Here is a 20,497-nt window from a genome sequence, read left to right as displayed (position 1 = left end):
GGAGGGAAAGCTAAGGCCAAAGGCATGTGGCAAAGACAGGACTCGTTCCTCTTGCATCCCTCCATCCTGTTGCGTGGTATCTGAGGTGAGGAGAGCCCAGAGGATGAGTTCAGAGATGACAGTGTGGCTTTGAATACAGTACGTGCTGTGTAGAATAGAATCAGTCTTTTCAGAAGGAACTTGTGACGTGGCTTGTCTTTTATCCTGCATGGTGTTGGTTTGTCTCTGCAAGGATTTATTGTTCTTTGTACAATGTATTTGATGTTCTGTTTTCTCAAGTCTTCCTGTGTACAATTAGGTACTGTCTTCTCTATGGCCTTATCCAGACCATCCTTTCTGAGAGATCCAATATCATTAAGTACATTTGTTCACACCTTAAAATGACTCCTTAATGTTTCTCTTCTGTCCCCTTGCGATTAGATCTCATCTTTTACTCTGTGTGGATTTACAGAAGAAGGTGTGTTTATGTGTTTGTGTGTGTACATGTGAGAAAGAACGAGCAAGTGAGGAGGGGCTGAATGAATGAATGAATGCAGCCAGATAGATTAAAAAATGTAAGAAAAGTATCAATCAACATATGGACACTGAGCCATTTGTTTCATTGTGAAACTGTAGCGGGTCAGAGGTCTTCAGCTGAGTAGGTGGTCCTTCACATGTGGCCCGGGATGCAGCTGCTTCACACAGTTAAAATAATGTGGACACCTCTGAATGGGATCTGAGAGATCGGGTTTTAGGACTTTCAGGACACAGTTGCGTTGCACATGTACTTTGTACTGGCCACTTGTGATTGGATCATTCAGCTCAGATGGTTTTACCATGTCTGAATGGGGTGAACGTTTCATGATGATAGATGCAAAGATAAATATCACTCTCATATTTATATGCCAATAAAGTTTAGTTTAGCACAATGTTAGTTTAGCATAAGACTGAAATAAAAGGAACGCAGCTATGTAAGATATAACTGTATTAATTAATAGGATTTAGAGGTGTCCAACGGACAGAATCAGTATTTTGTTACCGTTGGAAATTCCTGGTCAAGCTTTTACCTTGTGTCCACTTTTGAAGGCATGCTACTGTAAGCTAACCAGCTGCCAGCTATAGCGCCATTTCAGTGCACAGATAAGAGAGTGGAAATAAGCATTTTAAGCAATTGAATTATTGAATTCTGCTTTAAACAGACAAAAAAGAGGAGAAATGTTACTCTATCCCTTAATTTGCAGTGATATATTTCTACTAGGAGGTCACGAGGAGAAAGTCTGCAAAGACTGCAGAGCTTCTCACTCAGACATTTGCGTTAACATATGCACCTCCTCCGGTGAAAAATTCAGAGGTACGGCAGAGTTCACTGTATGTCTGAAAGCAGCTTCACTGTATCTGTGTGAAGTGCTGCTGTTGACTGCTAGTTAAACAGTGATATCCATCGCTGCTGCCCAGGAAGGGAGAGGTCGGATAAGGCAGGGCGTAGGGGTCTGGCTGCTCTTATCTACCCTCATGTGACATCAATCTCTAATACTGTGAATCCTAAAATGCAGACTTATTAAGTGATGGTAGAGATATGGTCCATTTAGATGCAGCTGTCTGCTTGCCTCATCAATTCACTTTGCCTTCCTTTTATTTACACTGTATATATCACCTTGTTTGTGCTAAACAAGCTTAGTTACCTGCGTTAACAGTGCTATTAGTTTAAAGTGTTCCCTCACTTGCCCTTGATCCACATTTGGCAGTTATTATCTTAAACCTTGTGTTTGAATCATCCACCTCTACCCTCCTCCATGAGCATATTAATGTGCCAACATACACATCTGGAGGTCGGCCCTTTATCATCTGTAAACCATCCTGTTCTCACTGAGCTTCTATTTACATCACGTGTCACCCGATGTTGTGCTTCTGCTGTAGTTCCCTGAAAAACAACCCCACTCTTATTAAACTGCCTTCCCTGAAAGAATTGCTGCGTCACAATTTGCGTACTTCTTTAGGCTTACACATATTATTGTGAGTGCACACGATTGTGAATCATGCGGTGTGGTCAAACGTCTGACACTTCTCATCATCAGTGGTCGCTGTATTGGCTACGAAGCAGAAGAGGAGGAGCCACCTACACATTTTCAAACTTGTGGAAATGGTGACTAAGGAAGGAGGACATGGGGGCGGCAACAATGACGAGGGCAGTCTAGCTGCAGACAGACAGACACTACATTAAATCAAGCCAAAATCTATCCCAATTCGACTTCCCTCATGTTCGCCCTTCACATGTGTGCTGCTGCTGGAGTTGGTGATTACACTATGATTTACATGGAAACAAGAAGCACAAGCAAGCGGGTAAAATGTTCATGGTTAAGTCAAGTGAGCAAAGCAGGTGGTAGGTGTTTTGGTGGTCCGTTGCCATCATCATTTCTGCCAAGTTCACATACATATCACATACAGAGTTTAGTGGACCTCATTAAGTGTCCTGATGGAAGCATCGGAATTGAGACCATCAAAGACTGATGATGATATAAAGTAGGCACATGTTTTTTCTCTTTCTTTTGGCCGTTCTGTTCCCAACTCTCTGCCAACATGGTCAACAGCCTCCAGCTGGCCCATCTCCATTCTATTAACACACACACACACACACATACATACACACACACACACACACACACACACACACACTTAAACATGTTCTTCTCTCAGAGAACAGTCGCTCGTTATCTTTGATCCCAAAAGGAATATTTAGTCCAGAGGGAATCAGGAGGGTGGGGAAGGCCCAGGGCAAATAGATGAAGTGAATGTTGGGGGGAGACACAGATATAGGGAGAGTGAAAGACAGCAACAGTTTGGGGAGGAAGGATCAAAATGATGGAGATGCAGCCAGTGACGAGTCAATCAGTTTGACTGCCTCATTAGGCAAGAAGAATCATTTCCGCTGGTCAGGAGGGAAAACTGTGTGACTGTTCAACTGACTGTACAGCTCATAGACAAGTATCACAGTGGAACCCCACTGATACGAAATCCCAAGGGCTGGTTGACTGAATGACGCGACTGGCAGACACACTGTACTTACTGTACAGAAAGAGGGACACTGGCATAACTTTCATTAACCACAGAAGATGTATCATAATAATGGAAAACTGCATGTAAATCACATACAACAATGTTTGATATTAGACCAACCAACACTCCAATCCTACATTAATGTGTGATCCATCGTGCGAAGAGCTCCTTCACATCCCACAACTACATGGATGTAGCAAGATCATAAGGTTCCAAATGAACCTGAGCTGGTTTCCAGTGTCTGACCCGAATGTGATCGTGGCCGTCAGAGTTGTCTGCAGTGTCTCTTTTTTGCAAAGCTGTTTACCAGCTTCACACTGGCTCACTAATGCTCCACATATCTGAGTCGTTCAAAACACTAAATACTCTCCTGGTCTGGTAAAGCCATCCTACAGATTCTGTTTTTTACAGTAATTAGAAATCCCTATTTCCCCTCCATGTGTCCGGATTCCTCGTTGTCTCTCATCCTTGTCAGGCCTCTTATTTGCTGGTCATGTCAGAGTGCATCATGTAAATGAGACCAGGCTGTGGACTGTTTGCTCTGTCTGCTCCCCTTTACAAGAAGAGGATGTACAATCAAGGACAGATAGACAGTGGGGAAGTGGGGGAGGATGCAGGGATGAGAGGAAGAGCAACACTCCCCGCCTCATGTTTCTGTAAACATGAAAGCCTCTCATCAGGACAGTTGTGGTTTGAGTCCTGCTGCTCAGATCCGCTGTATTTTTAGTAAAGATTTTAGATGAAAGACCCTAGTCTTACTGGGGCCATTACACTATATTTGATATTTGTCTGGCTAACATCCTTATTAGTGGCAGTCTCATTTAATTTACTTCAGTTCTGTGTTGTTGTTTTGCACTTTTTTCTACTAACTTAACTGACCCTGTATTCAGAGCCTGCAGGAGAGACCATGGGAAGTTAAGTGGAGACGGAATGATGGAGTAATGGCACCATAACATCACAGCTGACCCCAACATCCCCCTCACCCAACACACTTCCTGTCACATGGAAACCTCCTGCTGGTTGCACTGATGTTACTGCAGGAGTATCACTTATTGCTTTTAAAACATGTCAGCCACAGCTTAGATTTTCAAAAGCACAAAAAAAAGAAACATTCATTGGGACAGTTTACTGTAAGCAAACCTCCTAATCGTTTGCGAGGCTCTCAGTGACATCATTAGTGAAGAATCTCTTGTTAGAGCCTTGTGGCCTTGAGCCCAGACCTCTGGTTTCCCCCCCACCCCTGTGGGCCCAGCACTTCACCAAAAACTCATGCAGTCAGTGAGTCATTCAGTTTAACAGGGTCCAACTGTATCGTTTTAACATCACCACGACCATGACTGTCTCCTCTGAATAAAGGAGTTTATCACTGACAGCTCTGCTAATGGCTGAGATATGCTGGTGTGTTTTGAGTTTGTGTGCTTTTGTGTGTGTGTGTGTTTGTGTGTGTGTGTGTGTGTGTGAGTGTGAGGGCAGGTATTACTCATGTTGTGGGGACCTAAATCTGTGTACGCATTCACATCATGCAGGCTAAAAGCAATCCCCTAATATTATAAATGTTTACATTTCAAATGAGAAGGTTAGTTTGAGGGTTCAAAGGTTAGGTTAATGGTTAAGTTTGGGTTAAGGTTAGCACTATGGGTTAAGCAACTAATAGTTATGGTTAAGGTTAGAGTAAGTCTCCTGGAGTTAGTTGTCATATCCTTGGTGACCCTAGTGTGTCTGTGTTTATGTGTTTTGGTCTTTCTTTAATTTAGCAGAAAGAGCAATGCTAAATCTTGACGCCCACACTGTTTGGTGCAGGACATGAGTCACACATTTAACTGATTTCCACTCTCCACTGTCACTGTTTACACAGACGTTTAAATTAGGGGCATTTGACATGAAAATCCCACCAAAAAATAATTTGAAGCTGGAGTCGGGTAAAACATGAAGAGCTCCTGGAGGCACATATCACAAAGTCTGTGTCAACTGATCAACACTTAAACTGCCTTGAACGATTGATATCGATCTTACTAAGTATAACATCTCCACCACATGTGTGCCTGTGACTAATGGGTTATTCCCGTCCTCTTGTCTTTTCATCTTTTTCATCTTGTGTCCCGTCAGCTCCTGGTATTCACATCCTGGGGCCTCATCCAGATGAGAAACAGGAACAAATAAATACAGTCTTAAACCACAGCGTTGTCTTGTTTGTGATCTGTGGCGTGTGGGCCCTAAGGCAAACTGTTGACAATGCACAACGCCTGTCTGAAGAATGAATGTGTTTTTGGGAATATGATGAACACTGATTAGGCTGGAGAGTTTAGGATTTAAATATAGAAAAAGGAGGCGATATAGTGCTTTTGGGAATTGTGTCACTCCCTGCTTATCTTGTCATGAGTGAAAGACAGAGATGCAGTTTGGCCGCAGGAGGCAGACAGGGAGAGAAGGACTGCAGATCTGTAATAACGCCCTCCCTGTGTTTGTTGGTCCACAGGAGATTTTTTCCATTGTTGATCTCTCCCCATCTCATCCCAGCCCATGTCTTCCTGCTTTGTTTATTCGTACCCAGGTTTATTTTTGTCCGGATTCAGCGATCCATGATGGGTGGATGGGAACAGCATGGTGGTGGACGGTGTTTCGGCTCTCAGCGTGCACCTGATAAGACCTTTGTGTGGACTGTATGTGTGTATTCCTGTTTGTGTTTTGCATCTGCATAACTTTATGGGAATATCTTGTAGTGGTAACTGTTGACACCCAGCTCCATAACAGGGATTTGCTTCCCACCCGGGTCATTAAAACTCCACCACGGGGACCCATGTGACCTGGGATATCTTCGTCCTCCCTCTCAGCTGCTTGGAGCAAAAACGAGACAGCCAGAGACAAGAGACCCTTTTCTGTTCCGCGGGGTCAAAAGAAAGTGTGGGAACGAGAGACAAAGAGGAAAACATGCTGAGCAGTGAGAACAATTTCACATACACACAAAAAACAAAAAGATATTCGCTTTGTTAGCTATATAGGCTCACACTAAAAGTGTGAAGGGGACTCCTAAGTCTAGGGGATAGAAATATTTCACCCATAGGTGTTGTTTTTGCTTAGATATGGCCTTGAAGTCCCCTTGAGGTAGGCTGGGTGCTCTCTGGGTTTCCCACCTTGTCATGATTAAGAGGCATCAGACATGTGGGGCACATTTGAAGGATAGTTATACGACTAAGCCAGGTAACTCTCAGAACTGCCATAAAATGAGTCCTGCAGGTCTGTGCAGAAGAAAGACCATCTGCCATTTCACTGCCAGACCTCCATAAAAAGTCTAAACATCTCAACATGAAGTTGTTGTCAGGGTTCATTTGTTTCACAAGATATGGCACACTGTCAGAACTCTATTGCTGTGGATGGTTTGCGAGACCTTAAAAAAAAGACAGAGACACTAAAGAGCGTGATAAGCTGCACAGAGGTAACCATCACAGAAATCCTCCCAAAGCCTGTAGATAACCCACATGGCAATCTACATTAAAGCCATCTCTCTTTGTGTGACATTCCAGCATGACAGCAATTTATCGTGTGAGAAGCATATTGTTCCTTTAACCACTTGAAGCAGATTTGAATCACAGCATGTTTAGCAGAGGCAGTATTTTATACCCACAGGGCAACCATAACGTCAGCAGGTTGATGCAGAGCCTATGTAGCTGAATAAAATCACTAAATGTGATTGACAGTCTTTTATATACATTCCTTTTGACGTTCATCTTTAAGAAATGTGAGCTGTGGACAGAAAACAGGTGTAGGGCGCAGAGATATTCCATATTTCTCAAACTCATCACAAGCATGAGCGTCCTTGCCTCGAGGATCGTTGAGGGTAAATCAGAACCCCTGCCTTAGAGTTTCAACATGGTCAAATCACTGCTGCCATTGCTAGCTTTGTCTTATTGCTGTAGGATAATGTGTGTGTATTACTTTGAGGAGTCAGTTGTTGGTGGGTTCTTCGACATGTGACCTTATTACAGTAAGATGTCACCGAGCTCTGTTCACTGCAAGTTCCCGATGAAAAACGATGAAAGCACTCAAGGCTGCAGCCAGCGTCGGCTTTCATTTCTGATTCGTTGCGGCTTTCATCACCGCTCTCTGATTGGCTGGTCCCGGGAGAGCAGAAGGAATGGGGGTCTATTAGGCCTGAGGCTAACCATCAAAGGAAATGCTCCAGTAGTCCAGTAATCACGAAGCAGATGCAGTTTGATCAGGATCTTGGACAATTGGCTTTGCTCGCTGATGTAGTAACTATTGCGTCTCAACACTCTAAGTGAATTAAATTCTTGCTAGACAGTTGATCTTTCTCAATACAACACATCTTTGTTATTTAGAAAAAAGTGACCCATTGCTTTGTAGCTCTGCTTTCTCTCTTTTCTCTGTTCAGAACTTGGGAAGGGAACATAAAGTGTGTCATTGACATGAGTCATTCGATCGACAGGCCATGCTAGCGGGTATTTTGGACGAGTTCAATTAGAACATGTAACACATCTAACCTAATCCTAAAATACTCTTCTTCATTTACAGTGCTTGGTTTAGAATGTTTGAAATTGCTTGATTTAAATGTTTGTTTTGTCAGTGGCGAAAAGTTACATCAGCCAAGACAAAAATACATTTTAAGATACCATTGACATTGAAAGGAAAGAAGAATATTTAAAGTTTTGGATGAAACAGATGTCAGAGAGGTATCAGATCAATAAAAAATGGCAGAATTGTGGCTGGTATCAACCGAGGTATACAGCACCGTTGAGGAATTCCTGCCACCACCTTCACCTTTGCCTGTGTATTTAACAGATGAAAGTGACAGGGATGAAGCAGAGGAACATGATGACATGATGAACTCGTTTTGGAAATGAGGCCACTTAAGTTCCAAGATCTGAAGCAAGCAGGGCATTTTCATTGGATCCAAAGTGGGTAAACACCCTGAGTACTTGTTGAGCCATTAAACATTTGAAACTGTTCTAGAAGAGAAAAACATTTTGATGGAAAAGTTTTTGATTTATTTACTTATTTTAGAGATATTTGGCAAGAACAGAGGGAAAAACATACCTCTTCTGACTTTACCTTGAATAAAAAAAAAAAAAAGAATACTACTAAGCACTTTTGAAACTAACACTTTAGTAGCACTTAAATGGCACTTACTTATAGCACTTTGTAGCTTTGCTTTATTTTGAAGAAATTTTACTTTCTTGATTCTTGTCGTCCTTGGTATGTACCCTCGGGTTTGAATGCAGTTATTGTAAGTCACTTTGGATAAAAGCGTCAGCTAAATGAAATATAATGTAATGTAACAGATAAATGAATTAACACAGAGACACAGGATTCAAATTTAGAAAAAAAAAAACATTTTTATGAAAAATACCAATGTATGTTTCATTGTTTAGTTTTCGCATAGGAAATATATTAGAATAAGTACAGAAGAGGGAACATGTGGTTAGCAATGGGTCATTGTATTTTTGAATGGCAGACACTGCCATTCAAAAATAGAGATAGAAAAGAAGTATGACCTCTCGCACGTTTACAGCTATTGTCAACATTAACAGGATTTTGCCATTAGAAATAAACTTAGAGCAATTATTATCAATATCATAATAATCTGTCAAATACTGAATCATTATCACGCACACTATCACAGGGTCTCAAAAAAATCGCCCTCATGCTTTCTTTGGTACGAACACAACAAGGATGCTACCTAACCCCCCCCCCCCCACACACACACACACACACACACACAAACACACACACACACAGAGTGATTCCTCCCAGAGCCTACAGCTCATATGCCATGGGTTGAGAGGAGCAAACCGTGCAATATCCATTAGCCGTCTTCTTCTGCTTTGATGGCTCAGTGAGCCCACAAAGTGCTGGAAGAACCAGGGCTGCTGCAGAAAAACAAAACAGAGAGGGGAGAGGACAGGGGCCGGCAGGCGGTGATGGAGGGAAAAGGGCCGGGAGAGGGAGAGGGTTACAGGGGGTCAGGGCTCTCTGTGTGTCGCCAGCTGGACCCACCTGAGAGGAGGCAGTGGAAGGATTTTACTGAGAGTGAAGCAGAAGGGTAAAAACAGCAGTAAGATTTGTGGTGAGAGTCATGTTAGTCCCTTTGAATTCTTGATACGAGCTACTTCAGTGTTTGTTTTATTTTTAGATCAGTTTAGACATGCAGCCTACAGCACTTGTATCCAGAGCAAGTAAGAACAAGCAATACGAGTCTTTGTCTTTTTCAAAGATATTTGGTTACTGATGGACACACAGGATCAAACCTGTGACCTATCGGGTTTAAGACTCTTGACAAGCTAAGAATACCAGTGGAGGTTTTAAAAGGAAGAGTGCAGAGAATGAAAAGATTTCAGTAAAACGATAGGTTGGAAGTAGGAGAGGTGAAGGGGAAGACAAACAGGACGGGTGTTTTTAGAAAGACATTAGAGAAGAAACTGAAAGGAAGTTAAGGAAACGTTGGAATCGAGGGAAGCAGGGTAAGAGGAGGGAGAACATACAAAACAGCCGTATAGTAAAAGCACATAAGAAGGGAGAGAACAGGGGTGAAGAGGGAATGAGATGAAGTGGGTGCAAGACGAGAAAAAAAGTGCAGCATAGATGGGTGGAGGTCTATTAGCAGGAAGTTTGTGCGTAAGGGTTGGCCTGATGAGATGGAATCTGGTGTGGTGTGTTTGTTCTGCCCTCAGCCGGCCCCTCCTCTGGCCGCTCGGGAAGAGGGAAAGATGGAGGAAGGAAAAAAGGGAAAGATTAGAAAAATGAATGACCGGTGTGAGAGCGTCAACCCAGGTAAAATCTGATTCATGCTGTGTGCAGAAATGGTTGCACAGTCAAAATTTGTAGCGAGGACATTTGAAACAACATGGGTCATTTCCAGGACTCTGGCTGAGTGAGTGAGGAGAAAACTAGTGGATGATTCTACCAGGTTTGGATTTGTCTTGATGAAAGCTTGTTAAATTGTTATATTTTCCAGCAATAGCACCAGATTTCACAATGAGTTCTGCTCAATGTCTGTCATCTGTACGTCAGGCTTCACAAAACAAGAATGAAGTGGCAACATAGCTTTGTAAACCAAAGTTCTCATGCAGTTAAGCCTGTTTTGATTAAACTAATACTCCAGCCCTTAAGTATTACTTCTTACAGAAATACTGTGAGATATCCTGACTTTTATAAGTGTATATTTCAAGAACATATTTCTGAAAATGAAAGGAATCTGAAACAAACAGACTGACAGTCACCAGTAACTTCCATTTGTTGTCCTTCCTTGCCCTACTTGATCTGTGTGGAGCAAAGATCTGTCTTCATTAAAGCTGCATTTATGCTTGATGGCCTCAATGACGTCAACGCGACACCTTTCCTTTTTACACACGCATTTGTGACGTGAGCAGTCGTTGCAGTCTTCTCAAGTGTCAACAAAAAAAAACACGGCCAGCAAAAGCCAAAGAAAATCCCATCAGAGCAGTTTTGGCACCACTTTGGGCTTTTGCTCTCTTCTCTGCCCTGACAACTGGTCGCAGGGTTTTCTGGAGAATCTCTACGCCTTCAATGTCAATGTCAAACAGGGACTTTAGGAAGTGCAGTTCTTCCACAGTGCATTGTTTCACATGCTGTGAATCAGGAAAAAAAAGTAGACACATGAAATGAAGTTGACCTAATAGAGCCGTAGGGAATTAAGAGAAATTAGAGCCCGGCCCAGCCCACTCCTATCTGCTCATGGATTGGGTTCAGGCTGCAAATGAAAAGCAACCACAACACAGGATAAGATTTTGGATCCATTTCCCTACAGAGATGGGAATAAACAGTGACCCTGAGAGTGAGTCATACAGAAACAGTGTCCAGTTATCATCTGTCATCTGATAGCCGAAGTACAACCTGGACCTGTTTCCAGCAACATTTGTCAAAACACGGTCAGTCTCGATTTAGCTCATTATCTGTTCCTCTGCCTTCCTGTTGACGTCTGACGTATTAGCATCAGTGAGAGACCGAGCTTCATGCTTAAGAAAGGAGGCAGGAAAGAGAGATTAACACTGACTGTACAACACATACACACTGTGGTGGTGACACACCCCCCAGGTTCAGGGCCTGTGTAACTTCCCTTTTGTGCACAATGAGGTATAAGCAAGTCCTTGCCCTTTTCCTTTATCCAAATAAACAGTCCAAAAAGAACACTGCCTTTGTGTGTGTGCGAGTGTTGTGTGTATTACGTAAGCATGACTATGGCCATCAGCCCCCTTCATTAGGGCTCCTGCTCAGCTCCTGCTTCCTTTGGTCACAGTTCACTGACCCATAGGCCCATAACAGACATGGGAATCGGATGTGTCAATCTGTGTTTCTGTCTCAGTGCTCCACCAGCTGTGGGGCTGTGTATTTGGCTTCCCATTTGAACATTCTTCTCATTTTCTTACATGCTCTTGGACATGAGCTGTTCCTGTATTTACTTGGCACTTATGTATCTAAGTAGTTGTACAGACACTGTTTGTCCTCAATGCATCATCATTTGATGGTTAAAAGTCCACCCAGTGTACATTCCAGCTCCTGTCTGGTCTCAACAACTGTCTGATATTGGTAAATCTTGTTCTGACATAGGCTGACATTCTACTAGTAGTTGACAGATTGAGATAAAAGGCTAAAGTCTCATTATTTGCTTGGGAATTTTTTGATCCATGGCACAAACGTTTTGATGGCCAACGTGGGAAGTTAGCGTGATCCTGGTTCCTGTCGACAAAAAGCTAATTTTTCTACTGGCTTTTATTGCAGAATATGATCTCAGTGACCAGTACCAGAACAAAAACACTATTTCTAGGATATAGCAAACCCCACCGTCAATGTCATTCCAATCACTTCCGACTGGTTTGTGGATTGGTGCATTGACCCCGTCTGCACCACGAGGCTGTAAAAGTGGACTGGTGAGTAGAGGATAGTTGTTCTCGACAACCTCTTCGTCTCACTTGAGCTTCTGCAAACCACAAACCCTATTTCAGCCATTTGATTTAGACATATTAATCCAAGTCTCAAACCAAGCCATGCTGGGTCCTTGAACTTGAGGGAATGGGGTCTTGAAGGTAAGACACTGATGTGGGAACCCTGTGAGTCCATCTCTCCATGACTTTCTCACAAAGCATTTGATCTTAATCGCCTCTAAGCTGTGGCTCTTCCCTCTGTCCTGAAGCAGAAAGGATGTCTTGTATTCACATGTGGCTGTCTTTGTGTGTTCCAGGTGACCTCTGCATGCATCCCAGTGCCTCCCAATGATCTGGTAAGTTCCCTTCATTCACCCACTTTCTTTTCCAAGAGCGCTCTGTATAGAACCCTAGTTTTCCCACTCTTGTCTATCCCTAGCTAAGAGGTATGGCTCCCCAAAACCACGGTATGGTTTCCTCTCGTTGAATTCCTTTTGGGAAGCCGAGCCCTCAGCGCAGTTTGAGCTCAGTTCAATCCTGGAGCACTGCGGCATTCCAGTCCAGAGGAACAAATATTGTTGATGTTGCTGTAGGAAGTAGTAATGTTTATCCATTACAGAGTCTGTTTGTTTAATTAACTCCCCTTTCCTTTCTCTGTATCCACTCCTCCTCTATCTCCCTCCCTCATTCCCTCTCTCACCTCTTTTCAACCTACTCCCTTTGCCCCACTTCCTGTCACCATCCCTCTATCCACGACCTCCTCTTCTTCATCCTGTTCCCGCTCCTTCCTCACATCCAGCAGCGTCGAGGGACTGCGCCTCCTCGACACACCCAACACCTGGTGAGCACACTTTCGCCTCCATCCTCCTCTCTCCTCCTCTTCCTCATCAGCCTCATACTTTTTTTACCCATCTTTCCTTTTTCTCTTTCTTTCCCTTCCGTGGCCCCAGCTTCATGCTCTCTGTCCTGGAAACGTCCAGACATGTCGGGGGGGAAAACATTTGTGGCTTGTCTGAATTTGATTTAGCACATGCTAAACAAACTAAAGTCAGAGCAATGCCAGACACTTGTCGCTGTGAAAATAGTAATGTTACTTCTGACGACTGTAATGCTCATTACATGAAGTCCTTTAAATCAAAATGAATTCTCCCATTGGAAACTTAAATCTGCTCAGCAAATTAAACTGCAAACTTGCTATAGTTTAATGATGCAGACAAAGCATTATCATTGGATCCTAAATGGAAAGGGTTGAGAGCATAAGTCAAATTGAATATTAATAGGTCATTGCAATTGGAATAAGAACCCCCCCCATCTTGAATAAAATGTGACAGCTCTTAGGCGAACCACTCTATGTTTACATACATGAGTGGAGGTTTAAACATTTTAAATGTTCGGTTTCCATTGGGCAATAAAGGGAATAATTGGGTCGAGGGGATTCAGAAAGGTGCTGGGGCAGTTTGACCATCTGGCCAAATGACTGATGTCACCATCATGAGGCAACCAAAGTCTGAATCATTTCTCATTGTCTCTGTTTATTTCCACAGGGGTCCACCAAGTCTCTGACCTATACCAAACAGAGGAACACCCTGCCAAGGTAAAGGTCGTCTGAGTCTGTTCTCCCACAGGAGTTTGTCTTACTCAACCACTTTCTACAAATTAGTTTCATTAAAAAAAGGCTTCATTGAGCTTTTTGTTTCTACACTGCGCCCTACTCTTGTTTCTGCCTTCTTGCACTTTTTCCCTCAGACAAAGATTCACATCCCTGTCATTCTTTCCAGAGGGTTTATGTGATGGAGCAAGCTGGCTTTTGATCTGACCTGCATGTCACAGTCTCCAGTTTCTGTCTCATTCTTTCCTCCTTTCTCGCTGCATCCAGCCAGTTTCAGCGTAGCGTACGAGGGAGCACGATCATGTTGAGCTGCCACAAAGAATCTGAATTAACGCTCACATTTTGACCCGTGTCCGCCTTTCCCTCTGTGTCTCTCTGCATGACCACCTGAACCTTGCTCCCTCTTCCTCCTCTCTCCCTTTTTTTTAATCCGTTCCTCTTTTGCTGTTTCTCCAGGAGCTTCAGTGTGGACCGCGTGATGGAGAGAGTGATGGAGCGCCACTACGACTTTGACCTGACCTACATCACCGAGAGGATCATCTCCGTCTTCTTCCCCCCAAACCTGGAGGAGCAGCGGTACCGGCTGAACCTGAAGGAGGTGGCTGCCATGCTCAAGTCCAAACATCAAGACAAATTCCTGGTGAGGGAACAGAAATTCATCACACTGTGAGAGCTGACAGTAATTACAGTAGCTTTCATGGTCTGTGGTGTTTGTTGCAGCAGGGATTTTATCTCCGTCCTTTGAATAATTTAGCTGACGATGCTTGTCGCACAAAGGACGACAGAGACAATATGTTTTAGCATTTGGCATCAAGAAGCCACAAAATAGACTCAGCGAACCACAAATGACCAGTCTGTTGTTTTTTTCTATCACACCCATAATAAAAAAACTGAAATGATAAGTGGCTGCAGTGCTAAACATGTTTTCGGTTTCAGCTCCTGAATCTCTCCGAGAGGCGCCACGATGTCACCAAAATAAATCCTAAGGTAGAAATTTCCTCATTGTAATTCTTGTAACTCGTTGAGAGTTAATTCCTCAAACTTGAATGAATCTCTTCAAATCATATGATCCTTTGCTCTGTCTCCTCCCTCCACCAGGTTCATGACTTTGGCTGGCCTGACCTCCACGCCCCACCGCTGGATAAGATCTGTGCCATATGCAAGGCCATGGAGACGTGGCTGACCTCTGACCCCCAGCACGTGGTGGTCCTGCACTGCAAGGTCAGAGTTCAGGGGGGCAGCAGGTTTTTTGAGACAGACGTTCCACTGATTCCCAGGCTTTGAATGTGGCAGATTAGAAAGTAGTCATGGGTTAAGTGATGTAATGAGGTAGCAACATGTGCTCATTTAAAATAGGGCTGCACATTTCATGTTAATGGGGTTAGAAATAGCAGCTATATTAGTATTAAGAACCATGACATTGTTAATATGTAAAAGATAATTGTATAAATGATATATCCAATTTATGCCAAACAAACTTGTTACTCATTAACATTAACAGAGACCATGTTTACTGCTGACAACCAATTTGGCTGTTTGCTTTCCAGTGTTGGACATATTCAGAAGTCCTACTACAGCAAATGTATCAATGTCAGACTGATAAAACACTAAGTACTGCTTTCCAAAAATGTACGAAGTAAAGGTACATAAGTATTTTCAGCTAATTTAAAATTCATTTGATTCTTCAAAATTGTGACTTTGTTGGGTTATGGCTAAGTTAGTTAAACCTTTAACGTCCATATTATAAAAACTTGAATTTGGCTCACAGAAATACAACAACATAGATCACAAATAGTAAAAACAGTTAATCTTCGGAGATCTGATTTCAATCACAGACAATATCAGTTCAATCATCCCATTGTAAAAATTACATAGATCACAGTGTCCTGTACTCGATGATTCAATAATTCAATTGCTCTTTAGACAAAAGATTTGTTGAAGGATTGTTTGCTGGCTCGTTGCTGTTTAAAATGCTCCCGATTGACAGCTCAAATTGTGGGTGAAATTGATTGAAGAGAATGTTTAGTTAGTCCCAGGAGTCATTTTTATACCTCAGTCATGTTTTAAATTTAAAAATCATTCTCTGAAGATTTGCTTAGAACCAATAAGGTGTCTCCGGCATGTATCTCTCTGCAATACTGTGGTAGAAGTGTAAAGTATCAGAAATAAAAAATAATCAAGTGAAATAGAAATACATCAAAATCATAGTTCAGTAGTCAGTTGTAATCTGAGACTGTCAGATAGCGGAAACATCGTGTTAAATAGTTTGGAGCAATATAACAGAACTAAACAGCTTCACACTTAATGCTTGTTGGTTAATGTTACACCCTGTGGTTGCTACTTCCAAGAAAAACTAAATATTGCATAACATGTTCAAATTATAACACCATCTTTTACAAGCAGCCTTGATTTTTCCCTTCTCTATTTCTGTTATAAAATGCAATGAGTGAATTAGGACATAGCAGTTTAAACATGACTTGACAAAAAGTGGAGTGTATAAGAGTTGACTGTCTCCTCTAATCCAATCAGCTGTTTGGACCTTCGCCAGACACGTAACCATACCACTGAGATCAAACTCTGTCAACACAGCATCTGACTTCCACACTGCTGAGCATCATTTACTGTTTCATTTATGTCATCATCATATGAAAGCGCTGGCAAATCAAAACTTTTCCACCACTGCCAACCAGCACCTCTGAGGGCGACCGAGCTCCCACAGCTTGTCTGGATGTTTTATTTATTGGTTTTGGTCAGGAGATTTTTAAATACTAAAACCAGACCACTTCTGCGGTCTGCTGACTCTCCAGAACATTCCTGCTCCAGGCAATTTTTTTTCGCTGCTGCAGATCACGCCAGGGGATTGGAATAAACAAGTTCCTGTCAGTGTAGAATCTTTCATTGAGACACAGGCTGAGTCAAACAAGCTTTAATTTGTGCTCAGTGTGAAGGTGCTGTCTGGTATCTGGAGGGGTCGCACTAGGAATTTGAGGAAAGCAGGTCTTTGGAATGTGTCAGAAACGACGGAGCACCCGATGTGAAAAAAAAACCACAGGGAGCTTTTTAATTTGAACTCAAGCTTGTCCACATCATTTCTATGTCCCTTCCTCTCGTCCCTTCCTTGCCTTCCCTTTGTGTGGGCTACATCCACGCTGCTACATTTTCATAATTGAATATGCATAAACTCAGCTATAGATGGGTTTAAGCACGGCCTGATGTGCACATGACTTCAGGGTTTAGAGCCACTAAAACAGAGACGTTTTGAAACACAACTGGCCTACTATTAGTTTAAAAACTGGGCTGCATTTTATTCTGGACGAGCAGAAACGGAGATGATGATGTGGACACTCACAGCCCCTTGCTGATTGGATCCTTCCAGTCTCAATGTAGCCTTTCACTGGTTCGCTGGTTGATATCATTCCAGAAGAAAACAACCGGTGATAGCCTCGGCTACCATTGTAGGACACAACATGGATAATCAATTACAAGCTTTGCTGATCCTGTTGTCTTTGCTAACAGCTGTTGTGCCGTTAAATTCTGCATTTTACAATGATACAACTGATGACATGTGTAGGAGCCGAGCTGTTATTCCAGCAATCTGCACACTGGTACACACATGCCCATACCTGAGTGGCCATGTCATATTTTTTAGGCATGTCGGTATAAACAGGGATATAAAATGACGCAGAGTCAAAATGGTTGTGTGGATAGAGAAAGTTTAGTTTTCAAACTAAATCACAGTAATATGGACGGAGCCTGTGTCACTGTGAATGAAAAATCTACACTACAGTCAATACTTGCTAAACTGTCAGGTCTAAAATTAGCTTTCCCCATACAAACCACAGTGTCTGAGGATGTAAGCAGCATGTTGTGATTTTGCCCTGTTGTTCCCTCTCCGTCCTACAGGGCAACAAAGGGAAAACAGGCGTGATCATTGCAGCCTACATGCACTACAGCAAGATCTCTGCAGGGTGAGTCTGTGTGTCTGCGACGTCCAAAGCCACAGTTTAACATTTTCCTCTCATGGAACACATTAAAAATTATCAAACTGCCTTTGCAAAAATGTACTGGATGGCTAAATGTGCAAATAAAAGCTTGCTACACAGTATCCAGGGGCTGATGTGTTCAACTTCAAGTGCTGTGTTTGTTCCACAATGATTTCCATTCAGACTTTTGTTGATAAATCCTTTGATAAATTAAGTCCTGCGGATTTTTTGCACAGGAACAGTGGAAACTGGTTTATCCTGTGGCCAGTGCCAGCTGTATCCTCTCCATGTACTTTCTGGCATCTAGAGAGTCTGGTGCAAGTCCCATGATGGAAATTGTTGGCTAAAAGCGTGTGTGTGTGTGTGTGTGTGTGTGTGTGTGTGTGTGTGTGTTTGTGTGCGTTTATGTGCAGGGCGGACCAGGCTCTCAGTACTCTCGCCATGAGGAAGTTCTGTGAAGATAAGGTGTCCTCTTCCCTCCAGCCGTCCCAAAACAGGTAGAGGAGGGGAAGTAGAGGGCAGGGGGTGCAGGGTGGGGGTGGTTGAGGGCATCCCACATCACAGCAGATGGTGCACATCTCCCTTCTATCTTTTTTAAGAAGGACCAAACAGTGTGTAGCTATGTACAACTGCTGGTTTTGATTTATCTTCAACCTCAGCTTTACTCTTTTTTTTTACATTTGAAAACACTTTGGAAAGTGACAGATGTAAATAATGAAAAGAATGATGGCTGAATTCCATTTAGTCGCTTAAGTTTCAGGTTGTTCTTTTCCTACTATAAAAGATCTGCTGTGAAAACGAACAATGGAACAAAAAATAAAGAAGCTATGTGATTGTTGGACAGTAGAATAATAGGAGAATAATACATGCAATGTTAAAATGATAAATATAGTGAGGTTAAGTTCAAAGTAGGCCCACACTGTCTAATGTTGTTGGACTAACATCTATTATCATCCTATAATTTTAATGTGTTTGTAGGACAGTTTACACATGTTTTATGTCATGAGGATTTCTCTCACCCACCCTCTTTCTCTTTCAGGTATATCTATTACTTCGGGGGCCTCCTGTCCGGGGCGATCAAGATGAACAGCAGCCCTCTCTTCCTCCACCAAGTTCTCATCCCATCACTCCCAAACTTCCAGGGTGAAGGAGGTGTGTATGTGTGTGTTATTTTCACCAAAACACAAAAACACATATAAGTAGTCTTCCTGGTCCTATTATATTGTAGGTAGATACACCCTCAGTCCATGAGCCTACAAGTGAGAATGTTGTCACATCTGTTGTGACTGAGGTTACACAATGTGCTGGTATTGTGAGATTGACCTGTGATAGAGGGGTGAATGGCAAAACTGTAAAGCACTTAAAGTGGTCATCAAGACTTGAAAAGTGCTGTATTAATACAAATACAACTTTTATGAAAATCTATTTAAAACTAGTTGATTTGTGTCACCACATCTATAAGTGTAAGGAACATTGACACACACACATTTTCTTTTGATTTGTCATTTCAAGCTTTAGACTCTGGTCTTGGGTCATGTGAAAATTTTGTTTACTTTATTATTTGTAGAACTTATACCCTCTAACAGATATTGAAAGGTGTATGAATGTTAAAAGTATTTGCACAAATGAAAAGGTCTGACAGAAATGGAGGGAGGAGCAGTCACAATTGTAATGATAGAGCTTTTGCCAATAATGACAGTATTTATGAGTAGGCATAATGTGGCAGCGATCCTGGATCTGCCACGATAAAGCACAAGGACTCTGGGGAAGAGGTCAAGTCAGTTTCAGTCCCAGACACAAGTGAGGGGAACTGGGATGTCCCCCGAGCCTCTGTTCTCCTCTCTGATCTGCCTGTATGCAGATAAAATGGGATGTGATGTTTGTCTTGGCGTGGTACTGTGACGGGCTTCCCTCCTGAACCCAACCAGCGGTACTCACTGCCGCTCTGATAGTCTGCCTCGTTCACCCATCCTCCTACACACCCTCGCCTGTTTATCTTTAATCAGATGATCAGGTCCAGGAGGAGGCAGTGGCAGTCAGCACATTCCTCCACATTCTTCGCCATGTCTTAATTTCTGCCTTCTCTCTCTCTCTCTCTCTTTCTCTCTCTCTCTCCCCCTCCCCCCCCCCCCCCCCCCCACACACAGGTTACTTCCCCTTCATGAAGATCTATCAGGCCATGCAGTTGGTCTACACTTCAGGGATATAGTGAGTCTCTTTGGATGTCATATCTCCAACTGATAGTAGAGATTAGCAAAGGATTGTTTTTCTTTCATGAGCTGAGGTTTCAGCTTCGTCACAGAGTAATTAAATAGATGGGATTGAATAAAACGACACAAAGGACGTCCTTCTTCTTCAATCCAGCTTTTAACTCATATCTTCCAGCTTTGATTGTTTACCCCATGGCCCTTCCAAGTGGATAAATGGGAATACAGACCCTGTGAAGATGACATGGTCCCAGTTCGTATTTGCATCAGCGCAGTCGTCTGGGACATTTTGCAAAACAATTAACTAATTGATTTTTCAAGGCGCAGCATTCTGCCTGTATTCCTTGCACGTTTTGAGTTTTCTAACAGACTTGTTTGTGTGCTCTGTGTCGCCGGCAGTGACCTTCAAGGCACCGGAGGCAGGCGGCTGTGTGTCACCATTGAACCAGCACTTCTGCTGAAGGGTGACATCATGGTGAGTCAAGTGAGAAGGAAACAACAAACAGGACCCCTGACACGGATAGGGGTCCTAATAATGCCTTAATAACTTCATACTTTACAAAGAGTTTCTATGTTCAGTGCAAGGGTTTGGGGAAACTTTCTTTGAAATGTAAATTCTGATCTGGAAATTACGTTTTTTCACTTGTTAACAAGGAGTCATAATTTGTCTTGTTTTGTGCCCTCTGTCATTTCTAAGTTGTAGGCGAACCTCATTTTGGAACTGAAAGCCTTCAATTTACTCTCCCAACAGCTCATTATCCCACGCAC

General features: G+C 42.7%; 1 protein-coding gene across 4 annotated transcripts in view; it reads left to right on the top strand.

Moving 5' to 3' along the window:
• The window catches only part of tns2a (tensin 2a), a 57,245-nt gene that overhangs the window by 22,592 nt on the left and 14,156 nt on the right, over positions 1-20,497 (top strand). For 3 of the 4 annotated variants that reach the window (XM_062391511.1, XM_062391510.1, XM_062391513.1), the window contains exons 4-14: positions 12,248-12,286; positions 12,730-12,771; positions 13,475-13,524; positions 13,996-14,179; positions 14,476-14,526; positions 14,638-14,760; positions 17,443-17,507; positions 17,936-18,019; positions 18,562-18,674; positions 19,670-19,730; positions 20,129-20,204. In XM_062391511.1, coding sequence (XP_062247495.1) covers positions 12,248-12,286; positions 12,730-12,771; positions 13,475-13,524; positions 13,996-14,179; positions 14,476-14,526; positions 14,638-14,760; positions 17,443-17,507; positions 17,936-18,019; positions 18,562-18,674; positions 19,670-19,730; positions 20,129-20,204 — 888 coding nt within the window. The remainder of the gene's footprint in view (positions 1-12,247; positions 12,287-12,729; positions 12,772-13,474; positions 13,525-13,995; positions 14,180-14,475; positions 14,527-14,637; positions 14,761-17,442; positions 17,508-17,935; positions 18,020-18,561; positions 18,675-19,669; positions 19,731-20,128; positions 20,205-20,497) is intronic. The other variant, XM_062391512.1, reaches the window with a different exon arrangement.

The sequence above is a fragment of the Platichthys flesus genome, chromosome 7 (assembly GCF_949316205.1).
Source record: "Platichthys flesus chromosome 7, fPlaFle2.1, whole genome shotgun sequence".
Taxonomy (NCBI): Eukaryota; Metazoa; Chordata; class Actinopteri; order Pleuronectiformes; family Pleuronectidae; genus Platichthys; species Platichthys flesus.
Note: the sequence above shows the minus strand (reverse complement) of the source record. Positions and strands in the feature narration are given on the sequence as shown.